Raw genomic sequence first — 11,884 nt, forward strand, 5'->3', positions numbered from 1 at the left:
CGACCAGGGGCCCGGGGCCGCGGGCTCAGCCGACTACCATGGGCTCTGTGTCAAACCAGCAGTTCGCAGGTTCGAGCTCGGGACTTACTGGGGACACCTTAGGCTTCAGGGGCGCCCAAGATCCACATAAAAGGGAGGTTGGGAAATGTCCCCCAGCCTGGCCGAAGGACCCTAAGTCTGTGCGGCCTCCTGCTTCAGGGGCCATTTCTGGAGCAAGGAACCCTGGTGTCCCAGCGGCGTGCACGCCGAGGCTACGGGGGCGGGCGGACAGAAGAGGAGGGGCCTGTCCGGCCAGCTATCCCCGGGCAACATGTTGTGGGAAGAGGAGCAAAACTTTTGGGGCAACACTGGCTTCAGTGGAAGCTTGGGGAGCGCGGGAGGCGGCCAGGACAGGTCTTTCCTCGCCAGCTTCTTGGTAGCTACAGCCACCTGGGTGCACACCCATGGGCTGGACACTCGGGTCTCCCTGCTGGGTCTCGAGAGGGCCCTCCCGATTCCGTGGCCCCCCCAGTTGAGCGCCCTCCCAACCTCCAGGTGGCTGCGCCAAGGCGCCGGAGGAGGCGCCGGAGGACGCCGCCCGGGCGGCCGAGGAGCCGCAGCTGCTGCACGGTGCCGGCATCTGTAAGTGGTTCAACGTGCGCATGGGGTTCGGCTTCCTGTCCATGACCGCCCGCGCCGGGGTCGCGCTTGACCCCCCAGTGGATGTCTTTGTGCACCAGGTGAGACCGATTCTGGCAACTTTGCCGGGGGAAGGGGATGTTGGCGCGCATATTCAAGGTTGGGGCGGACGGACTCGGCTGTTGGATTGAGGGAAACCGTGGGATCTCATTGTGCGCTGGCACCCCAGTTCTGAGCCCCATTAATTCCAACGGGATGGGGGGCGGGCAGAGCCGATTATCAGCACGCCCACCCCCTTCCCGGAACCCCTCTGGCTTACCACGTGTCTGTTACCTCTTTCCCCTGGGAAGGGGGCAGGGGGCAGGGAGGTGACCCCATGTGGCAGAAACTAAGGTTGTATTGTGCTTGCCGGTGGGGGGAGGGCCAGCAGGCCGGCCAGGGAAGCACATGCCGGTTCTGAGCAGGGCCCTGAGCGCCCAGCGTCTTTCACTAACATGTGAATGGAGCTCCCTGGCGGGAGAGAGGCAGGCAAACCACTCTAGGATCAAACAGGGGTAAAGCTGAAAAGTCAGCTAGGTTCCAGCACCCAGGTGGTCACCCAAAACTAAAGCCCTGAGGCCTGAGTGAGTTTGGCAGATCCTTGAAGAATCTGTTTGGGGGCCTGAAACCTCTTCAGAGTACCCGCCTCTGGCACACAGTTCACCTACTGGGCTTTTGCCGTCCACTTCTTCCAGGAAGGAAAACCTAAGGAGCCCAGGCCTTAGACTCCTGGTCCAGGCTGGGAGGGAGTTAGGTCACAACCCCAAGTTCTCAGTTAAAGCAAGGCAGCCCAGTGGGGGTGAAATTCAGTGTCGCAGGGCAGGGGGTGGAGGGAGGCTAGCCTCTGGACCTATTCTCTGCTTGGCATTTATGGCCCCAGACAGCCATTGATTGCTGTCCTAACATTCCGGCCTCGAACAAGGAGCCAGAGACTTCAGGTTTCCCTCCTCCCTGGCTGCCTCTTCCTCTCACCCTCTCCTAAATATCTTAGAAGTGTCCCAGAGGTCCTGGGACACCAGCCACCCATAACAACCACATAAAGGAAGTTGCTGCTGGTGTCCCTTCCACCTTTGGAGGTTTCATGTTGGACCTGGGAAGGAGAAATTGATGATCTCAGGTCCAGTAGGTTGACACCCAGGCCGGGCAGGGAGGGGTTACTTCGGGGAGGTTGGCTTTAGGAGCTGAGGGGGAGGGGAAAGGAGGATGTGGGGATTAAGGGTTGGAGCCTGAGGGATGGTATTCTGGAGGGGGAGGGGTGAAGAAGGGAGATCCTGGGTGGACTGGTCGGAGGCAGCAGGGAAGTCTCCCGAGCATGGCCTTCAATGAGGACACAGAGTGGGGGGAAACAAGGGAGATATGGGATGCAGGGAGGCACTTAATGTTGGGTACCTTGGAGTCACTGGACTACTCGAACATCTGCTGGGAGGGCATACAGCAGGATGCTTAGCCACCTCCTTGCTGTGTCCTCGACCTCCCCCACAGCCTTAACGCCCCCCCCATCAGACAACTAGTTCTGGCTAGTGGCTTTGCCCCCCTCCCTGTCTCATTTACATATGTGAATGATAACCCTCAGGAAGTAATTGTGGGAGAATGCAGGGAATTGGCCTCTTTAGATCTATTAAATCACTTTATTACAGGAACCAGCTTTGAATGGCCCTCCTCAGCGGGGTAGCCAGCTCTCCCACTCTTCCATTTATCTGATCACAAAGAGATTAAAATCTCTTGGTCTGGAGACGGACTGGACAGCTTCCCCAACTTTGGGAGGCTTGGAGTAAAGGAGACCCCAAATTTTGTTGCCTCCCTTCCAAAGGCTGCTGAATAGGATCTGGGAGGAATGTAGCCCCTCATCATCTGGGTTTCCTTGGTGATATCCAAATCCCAAGGAAGGTGTTCCCGAACAAATGAATCTGTGCCTCAGTCCACTTAACCTTAGGATCAAAAGCAAGTGGAAAATATTGGGTGGCATAGAGGAAAGCAGGGACCTTCAGGTTTTGGGGAGGGGAGCCTGCGCCATGCTCCTTCAGATGGGTTAGCTGGGAGATAACCTGGACTTGGGGATCTTGGAATGTCCAAGGACATTCCACAGTGGAATAAGTTATCAAGAGGGAGTGGGGCTGGGATAAGGACTCGAGAATTTAGTCCCCTAACACCCTCCACGAAACAGTCCTAGAAGGACAACGACTGGAAGTTCCCTGAGCCTATGGAGCCAGCGGCCGGAGCTTGGGGTGATCTCAAAACTCTATGGTAGCGGTTAGACTGGTGATTACAATCCCTGCACTTGAGGAATGTGAAATATCTCTTGGGGGCTCTACTGGAGAAGAATTAAGTAGATGAAGGATGATCCCTAAAAATTTTTCTAGGGAAGGAAAATGTTCCCAGTGTGTGCATGGGGGGTAAGGCACTCTCTTCAGCAAGAAAACCTCCCCTCCTTTGGCTGCTGGTGGTGGGTACCTGGAGCCTGATGTGGTGAGAAGGATAATTGTCCTAAGATAAACATCTGCCAGGAGGGAGGATCGGGAAGCCCCTTTCTAAGAAAAGAGGAAGAAGGGGAGAAAGCAATTTAACATTTTCCTTTCCAAGGCTGGGCTTATTTGGTTCCCGACACGCTCTTCTTTCTCAAATGCATTATGCACCCCCAGCAGTGGATAAGTAGGAAAGAAAACTTGCCCTTCGCCTTAAAGGGGAAAAAAAGAAAAAGGTGAAGAGATTTCTCTAAACAATCCTTTTATTCAGACACAGATTTTCAGATCTAGAGCTCTCTGCTTGTCCCCAGGGTTAGGTGAGTTTATGAATCCTAATATTGGCAGATGGCCAGCCCTGAAACCGAGGTTTCTCAACCTCAACACTGTTGACATATTCTGAGAAGGATAACTCTTTGTTCAGAGCATCCCTCGGTTGTGACAACCCAAAATGTCTCCAGACATTGCCAAATGCCCCCTGGGAGGCAAAACCCCCCCTCAATTGAGAAACGCAGTTCTACAGGGAACGGAGGTGCAAGAAAGCACTAAACTATTTTCCTAAGATTCACTAAGAATTTTGAAATCTTAATAGCCATTTTAAGAGTTTTGGTTTAACTCATGTTTCCTGTGGCTCAACTCCCAAACCCCCAAGACTTGTAGAAATTTGAAAACAAGAAAAGTCCTCCCTGCTCTACAGCTGCTCAGAACCCAAATATGTTTAAAATGGCTTTCCAGCTAAAATACTGTATTGGAAGGCCTGGAGGCAAAAGAAGATCCCAAATCTGACCGAGGGACCGAGTTTGGGTCTGGAGAAAAAATTTCAATACAGAGAATCTGGAAACAGCTGAAGCCACGTGGCTTGCTTTTTCTGAAAAGGATGAGTGGGAGAGAGCGACCTCAGGCAGGATCTGGATTAGGAATCTTCTGGATGGGGTGGGGAGGGGAGAATGTAGAGGGAGCTTTCTTCCCACCTGGTTTATAACCTTGTTGGTGCCTCTGATTACTCACCTCATATCTAGTCAGTGATGTGCTGGCCTTATCTCCTCCTCTGACCTATAAGCTCTTTGAAGAAAGGGACTGGCTGTCTAGTTTCCTAGTATGGACTTGGTGGGCAGAAGGAACTAATATGAAGAAGTAAGGAGTTCCTGAATTGGGAGGACAAGTTTGGGGTCCTGGTCAGTAGAGGTCTTCCTCCAGAGAGAAAGACTGGACATAATAAGGGAGGAAATGTTACTGTTCTTTCTCTGAACTGATGTCTAGAATAGGGCTGGGCTCTTCACGCAGCATGAACTGGAGTGAATGTCAAAAGTGTTGAGACCCAGATAGGACTCTCTAATTTTTGCTTATGGACGTGAAGCCACAGGTTTGGTGGTGATTTGTTAGTTTTCATTTTCACCTTCATAGGAAAGAAATCAGACTAAAGTAAGTGACTCATTTTGATTTTCAGAAAGTTGGTAGAGTTTGAGCATTATGGAATCTTCTTGGGTCCTTGTCTTTCTGAAAAGCCATGCTTTCTTGACCGTGGCCCAAGTAAAGGCCGTGCCACCATCCTGAGCAAGTTTTCAATAGAAGAAACTTGGAACCTTTTTAGCTGGTGACACTGCCTTGCCCCGGAAGTGGTTTTTTAGTGACTTTCCCCAGGGCAGGGTTGTTTCTTGAACATTCCTAACCAAACTATCACCAGGTCCTCACCCTACTAGAATTCCCTGTTATATTTGGGGGAAACTGCTCTAGGCAAAACCACCACCCCTCCCTTCTTCCTGCAAGCTGGAGTAACAATTACTATCTATATTAAGTCTGGGGTCAGGAGGTATGGGAGAGGAAGAGAGAATTTTCAGGAACAGTATGAAATTTGTACAGATTCACTTTAAATTATCTCAGCTTGGAGTTAAATTAATTCAGACAGGAAATCAAAGTCCAAGAAGAGTTAGTGGCTTTTGTAAATGGCAGAGAACATAAGAACAATTGGGTTTCTGGCTTTAAAACTCCAGGACGCTTTCTTCTGCACCCTTTGAGTGGGTGGGGACCTGGTGAGAAGTCAGCGCCCTATCCTTGAAAGTTCAGTCCCCTTAACTACTTCCTGAGGACCGAGGATGCCTGCCCTAAGAAGCTGGGGAGATAAATCTCTGGTTCACAGTTCAAAACCAAGCAACTCTCCTCTCCAGTCTCCCTCTGGCTGCCTTTATGCTGACAGCTGATGAGCAGCACCATCTGGTGGAGAACTCCGGGCAGTAACTGGTAGTCCTGGCTGTGTCTGAGCAGAGGTGACTGGTGGGGGTTGTCTCTGCTGGCAGCTTTTGGTTCCAGACAGATCTCTTTCCTCAACCGTCCCTGACATATCATCAAATAAACTGCTTCTGGTAGAACCGGTTGGTTTCCTAGCCCCTACCAAACCCTACCTTCAGGAATGAAGCCCAGGTAGGACTATGGGGACAATTCGGGACTGAGTCATTTCTTCCATCTGCTTCCTTTACTTCTATGTGGCTATCAGAAAGTTTTAATATCTACATCTAACATGTTTATTTACAAATATGACTTGCATTATACTGCATAGCCCTGGCTGTAGGGTCAGGCTGATGGCGATCAGTGCACTGAATTTGGAGAACGCTTTACTTCTCTGCTTCCATGACTTCAGCTGTAATATGGGGTCATAATGAGGCCTATCTGACAGACTTGATATGAAGGTTCAATGCATTACAACATGTGATGTGCTTAGAGCTCTCCTTAGCCTATAGTAAGCTTAGATGAATATCAGCAGTCTGGGGCGGTGGACAACTTGGTTTATTCCACAAATATTTGTGTATGGCTAGGCACTTGGACTGGAACTGAGTGGATAGACACTCACTCGACAGTCTGGAGCTGGAATGGGCCTGAGTGATGCAGAAAAACCAGGAATGCAACCTTTGATCGCTGGGACCAAAGCAAGTTTCCCCCAAATTCTGCCTGCCACTTCTGTAGAAACGAGCGATGTGACTAAAACCGGGCAATGTTGGGGCTGGTTATCATGAAGTCTGATCCCCTGCTTTTGCAAATGATTAAAGAACCAGCATGTGTCTGACTTCCACAGAGCAAGTTGTGGGAAACTCGGGTTCCTGTGTGCTTTTCACAACACCATGTTCCCTAAGCTCCTTCGTATCAACTGCTGCTGAAGCCAGCGGTCGATGCTGGATGGAGTATCTGATACGGGAAAGGGTGGTGGAGGCCGTGGTGAGGTATTAAGGAAGCAGAAGGTCGAAGTATTTAACCGGCCTAAGTCCTTCCCTGCCATCCAAAAAAAGAAAGGTCTCCTTGCAACTGTTTTCTGTCTGATTAAATGCCATCCTCCCCTGCGGAGTGGGCTCCTTGTGGGCTGCCTGCCCTCCTGCCTTGAACAAATTGGGTGAGGAAGATAGGAAGGAAGCCTGCTTCCCCCACCAACCTTGAAAATAATTTACCTGAATAAATGGCCCTCATTCGGGTTCCCGCATAGAGGATTTGACCGAAGGGTAACATAGAGGGGTTCCTGTGTCCTTCTATCCCTGGAAGCCTGGGAAGGCAGGGCAGGGAGAAGTGAGGATGCCTGCTGGCGGTGACTTTGGCCGACCCAGCAGGCTTGACTGGAAGAAAGGTGTCTCTATCCATTTCTCTCAGTGACCATAACCCCATTATGGAGAGGAAGGAACTGATGAATGTGGGGTAGGGGGGAGTCGGGGGAGCCGGGGAAGCTACAGCCTCTGGAACTCCAGGAATCTGACCACCAGAACCAACCAGTGTCAACTCTTTGTTTCCTGGGGCTGGGCTCTATTGGGGGAGCTCAAGCTTTGCCCCTCCCCCCCCCAGGCCTTTTCTTTTTTGGAGGGGATGGGGAGAGGGGCGGGGCCCTGCTTTGTGTGTGGCTGGGGGTGGGGTGGGGGTGGTAGCAAGAATTTCAGGCTCCTTTCTGATGCTGGCCCTGTGAGGCCAGCTCAGTGGGGCTGCACGGCGATTACCTATCTGATAAGAGAGGAATTCAAACTATGTGTTGTAGAAAGGGGCGGGGGGGGGGGGCAGGGAGCCACCCCTGCAGACCACCAGTCTAAATCTCGGACTGGCTGCGGTAAGGTCCCTGCAGGGTTACATTTTTAAATTTGACAGTCTTAAATAAACCTCAAATCCTCCAGTGATGGAGTGGGTGACCTGAGAGGACCAGTCAGTTTCGTATTGCCCCCACTGGTAGTCTCTTGTTCTCACAGTGAGCCTAGGAGGTGTAGATGGGTATAAAAACCCATCTGAGTTTCCACAGTTAGCACTAAAAACCCGAGTTAAAATTTTGAGCCTCTTGACACTCCGTTCTCACTGTTACCCTGCCCTGATCCAGTCTGAAGAGGTTGATGATAATTGCCACTCACCGAGGATTTATGTGTGATAGGCTATGTGTTAACTACTCTTCATGCATAAAACCTCATAGGGCCACCATAAAATTAATACTTGCTCCATTTTATAGGTTAGCACAGAAAGGAGGAAACAGGCCTCAGACTCCAAACCCTTGTTCTTAATCACTTATCTGCTGAATCACAGCTGGAACTAGGAGTGTCCCGGCCTCCGAGTCCACTAGGCAAATGGGAGGACCTGGGATTGTACCTCCTGACAACTGGTTTATCCCAGCTGAATAAGAGACCAGCCATATCTGCCTTCAAATCAAGGTCGATTCTGTGCAACAGGAAAGGGGAAAGGGCCCTTCACCTTTCTGCCGGGTTTTTAGTTCCTGCCTCAATGCTCTGCCCCTTGCCTCACATCAGCGTTGGGGGAGGGGAGAGGTCATCACGTCCCCTGGCTGTTCCCCTGGGGGAATAAAAAGGAAGGGAAAGGATATTCCTATGGTGGAACTGGTGGACAAAAGCTACAGATAATACATGAAATATTTGCTGAGCACATTCCCGATGTTTCCATGCCCACATAACCTTCATTAGAGGCCTAGATGGGTAACTTACTGTTGTTACCCCAATTCTCTGAAGGATCTGAGGTCCGGACCTGCATGATTGACTAAGGTCATGCAGCCAAAAATTGGTACAACCAGCGTTTCGTGAACTCTACGGTGTGTCTGGCACTCAGCCCTATGCTCTTTTATCCAATTACCTCCATGGAATCTTTGTCTTAAGCAATGCCATCTAAATTAAAACAACAATGTCCACGATTGAGAAAGTGGGGATCCAGGCTGGCTAAAGAGCATGTCTCACCTAAGTCCCAGTTTGAAATATTCCTCCTACCAGCCACCACCTGCGTAATATAAGAGCGCTATTTATTCATGTTCCCTCACGTCAAGACTAGGTGCACAGTGATCCCTTTTGCTTCTCTGATCCCTATTTTCTACGACTACACCTTGTTGACATTTGACACACTCTTTGGATATTTTACTCTAATGGAGTAAGCTATAATGAAGTCTGTTCTGGGGAGAGGCTGTCACTTCCACTAATGTGCTGCTGTTGATGCATTAAGTGGCAAGGTAGAATGGACTGTGAGCTTTGAATCGGGACCCTGGGTTCTTCTGACCCGTTTATTGCCTCTCAACTAGCTATGTGATAACTCCCTATTTTGGGGAAGGCTGCCAGGCTCTCTGCAAGTGTCGATATTTTTAAATTTTGATACAAACATGTAGTCTATTAATGGGGTTGTTCCAAACATGCTAGATCTTTTTTCCTTCATCGGTATGACCCGGTCGTCTTTCCAAGTCAGGCAATTCAGATTTACCTCTTGGTTCATTAATTCATCCAAAAATGTATTAGGCATTATATTCTGTGATTCTTTTTTTCTTGCTGATTTATAGTAGCTTTTTATAGTTTTATCAGTCTATCTGTCTTGACTTGTACAGGTTGTTCCATACTTTAACATTTTGATATTTAATTTCTCTGGAATGTAGTTTGCATACAAGTGCTATAAAAGTGTAGAATTCTGGCTTGGTAGCTAAAACAGATAGGTAATTTTCTTGACGGTATTGAACTGTTGCCCTTCCCTGTTGATTTCTCTATATATACTTGAACCTCCTAGTGGGCTTTCCCTTATAAACTTACTGATTCATCAGCTTTGGTCATACTGTCTTTTCCCTTTAACTTGCCAGTAACGTCGTGTCTTAATCATAGGTTACAGGTATCAAGCACCATTATCACTAAATATTTCAGTGTGTGTTTTTAAAACTCAGGTCATTGTCTTTCACAATCTCAGTGCAAAGATCAAAATCTGGGGGGGCACCTGGGTGGCTCAGTCGGTTGAGCGTCCGGCTTCGGCTCACGTCATGATCTCACGGTTCGTGCATTCCAGCCCCGCGCTGGCTCTGTGCTGACAGCTCAGAGCCTGGAGCCTGCTTTGGATTCTGTTTCCCTCTCTCTCTGCTCCTCCCCACTCATGCGCGCTCTCTTTCTCTCTCTCTCTCAAAACAAAAACAAATATTAAAAAAAGAGAGAGAGAGGGAGACAGGGCGTGAGCAGGGGAGGAACAGAGAGAGAAGGAGACACAGAATACGAAGCAGGCTCCAGGCTCTGCGCTGTCAGTACAGACCCCGACGCGGGGCTCGAATCCACGAACTGCGAGATCATGACCTGAGCCAAAAGTCAGCCGCTCAGCCTTCTGAGCCACCTATCTTTTTTTTTTTTTTTTTTAACTCTACACTCAGCATGGGGCTTGAACTCACAACTCTGAGATAAGAGTTTCATCCTTTGCTGACCCAGCCAGCCAGGCGCCACTATTTGTTGATTTCTCATAAATGTTACGTTTAAGAGTTTTCCATCTGTTCTACTTTTGTCGAAATGAGAAGAGCTACAAAAAAGTTATGGCATCTGTTTATGTAATGATTATTCTTTGTTAATGTAACATGGATCGCTTGTTCTTAATTGTGGTAGCTCTTTGAGTGGATAATTTCTTACTGATAACATGGAAATAGTATCACACTTGTACCTTAAAGAACGCGTGTATGCAGTTTTTTGGTGGAAGAATGGAGACTAACATTAAAATCTACCATGTTTCCCTTCCCCAGAGCAAGCTGCACATGGAGGGCTTCCGGAGCCTGAAGGAGGGTGAGGCCGTGGAGTTCACCTTTAAGAAGTCTGCTAAGGGCCTGGAATCTATCCGGGTCACGGGCCCCGGTGGGGTGTTCTGTATTGGGAGCGAGAGGCGGCCCAAAGGGAAGAACATGCAGAAGCGCAGATCAAAGGGAGACAGGTATGGACGAGAAGGTGGCTGGACTAGGGAGAGTTCTCCCAATCTAGCCCCTTTCTTGGGCCAGGATGCCAAAGACACAATGAAGCCTGCAGTCCCTGGCAACGTGTGGGTGTTTGGCGTTTCTGCCTTAGGGTATGGGAGATGAGGAAAGGGCTGTAGGTGAGAAAAGGGCACTTAATTATTTCAGAAGCAAAGAAGATCACAGATGGGAAAGTCTAAGTGATGGGGACAAGATGGTGGATATACCTGTTGCTTCTTCACTAGGTCTCCAAGTGGCTAGTTTCTTTTGTCTTTGCTCTGTGCTGGAGCAGGTCATATAGTTGCCTGACTCCTTTAATTTTCTCTCTTTTTAGTGAATGACCGGTACAGTTGCTTAAGCGTATGGTAGTGTCTTCCCTATCTCGTGAACTGCGGTTCCCAGTTGGGGTCCATGACTTCCCGTCCTTGATTATTTCAGAATTTTCTTTTTTTTTTTTAATTTTTTTTTTTCAACGTTTATTTATTTTTGGGACAGAGAGAGACAGAGCATGAACGGGCGAGGGGCAGAGAGAGAGGGAGACACAGAATCGGAAACAGGCTCCAGGCTCTGAGCCATCAGCCCAGAGCCCGATGCGGGGCTCGAACTCACGGACCGCGAGATCGTGACCTGGCTGAAGTCGGACGCTTAACCGACTGCGCCACCCAGGCGCCCCTATTTCAGAATTTTCAAGTGGACATAAATCTGAAGATCCCATCTAGACAATGACAGATTTGGGAAGAACTTAGAGGTATCTAGTCCTAGTCCTAAGTCTTCCTTTTGTAAGTGAGGAAATTGGTTTCCAGGGAAGAGAGTGAGTATAGTAACTGATCAGAGCCCAGGTGTCCTCACTCAGAGGAAGGCTTCTGCTCTCGCTCCTTTCTCAACTTTACCATCCTGCTTTGTACTAGGTGCTACAACTGTGGAGGTCTAGACCACCATGCCAAGGAATGCAAGCTGCCACCCCAGCCTAAGAAGTGCCACTTCTGCCAGAGCATCAGCCACATGGTGGCCTCGTGTCCACTGAAAGCCCAGCAGGCCCCCAGCTCACAGGGAAAGCCAGCCTACTTTCGGGAGGAAGAAGAAGAAGAGATCCATAGCCCTGCCCTGCTCCCAGAGGCCCAGAATTGAGCTACAGTGGGTGGGGGCTATGCTTTTGTGATCAGGAAGTTTTGAGGAGCAGGCATCAATCGGCAGAGTGGAGAAAGTGGGGACAGGGTGGGTAGGGGGCAGCTGGCGCTGCCATGTGTCTCAGGCCGGGGTCCACAGCATCACCCCCTCTTCCTTCTTGGCAGGGTAGGGGGAAGGGGTGAGGCAAATGAACTCCAACCATGCTCTATCCAAATGCTTGTGAGCGTGTTCTGGGGAAAATCTCTCCCCGTGTGCTTTAGCTGAGTCTCCGCCCCCCAGATCTCCAGCTTCTGAAAGTGGTCTGGATAGGGAAGTTGTTTTCCTTTCAAAGAAGGATACGTAGTAATAATTTTGCCCATGCCAGAATGTAAAAATCAAGCATGAGACCAGATTGATGGGCCCAACCCACGGAGCACTACTTTCTGTGGGAGGGAATCTCTCAAGGGTAAGG

The 11,884-nt window shown here is 49.6% G+C and overlaps 1 protein-coding gene across 1 annotated transcript; it reads left to right on the forward strand.

Annotated features, from left to right (window-relative positions):
• The first annotated feature begins 310 nt into the window (after positions 1 to 310).
• LIN28A (lin-28 homolog A) lies at positions 311 to 11,508 on the forward strand. The gene is made up of 4 exons (XM_043578480.1): positions 311 to 473; positions 535 to 719; positions 10,102 to 10,286; positions 11,214 to 11,508. Exons 1-4 carry the CDS (start codon positions 311 to 313, stop codon positions 11,431 to 11,433), a joined length of 753 nt encoding a protein of 250 aa, XP_043434415.1. The 3' UTR covers positions 11,434 to 11,508.
• Positions 11,509 to 11,884: the final 376 nt, after the last annotated feature.

Source organism: Prionailurus bengalensis, chromosome C1 (assembly GCF_016509475.1).
Source record: "Prionailurus bengalensis isolate Pbe53 chromosome C1, Fcat_Pben_1.1_paternal_pri, whole genome shotgun sequence".
Lineage (NCBI taxonomy): Eukaryota > Metazoa > Chordata > Mammalia > Carnivora > Felidae > Prionailurus > Prionailurus bengalensis.

Bases quoted from the DNA above. Each gene is read 5' to 3' on its own strand.
- LIN28A (XM_043578480.1), top strand. From the start codon at position 311: ATGTTGTGGGAAGAGGAGCAAAACTTTTGGGGCAACACTGGCTTCAGT. The intron at 720-10,101 runs GTGAGACCGATT...TCCCTTCCCCAG, and splicing joins TGGATGTCTTTGTGCACCAG to AGCAAGCTGCACATGGAGGG. The intron at 10,287-11,213 runs GTATGGACGAGA...GCTTTGTACTAG, and splicing joins CGCAGATCAAAGGGAGACAG to GTGCTACAACTGTGGAGGTC.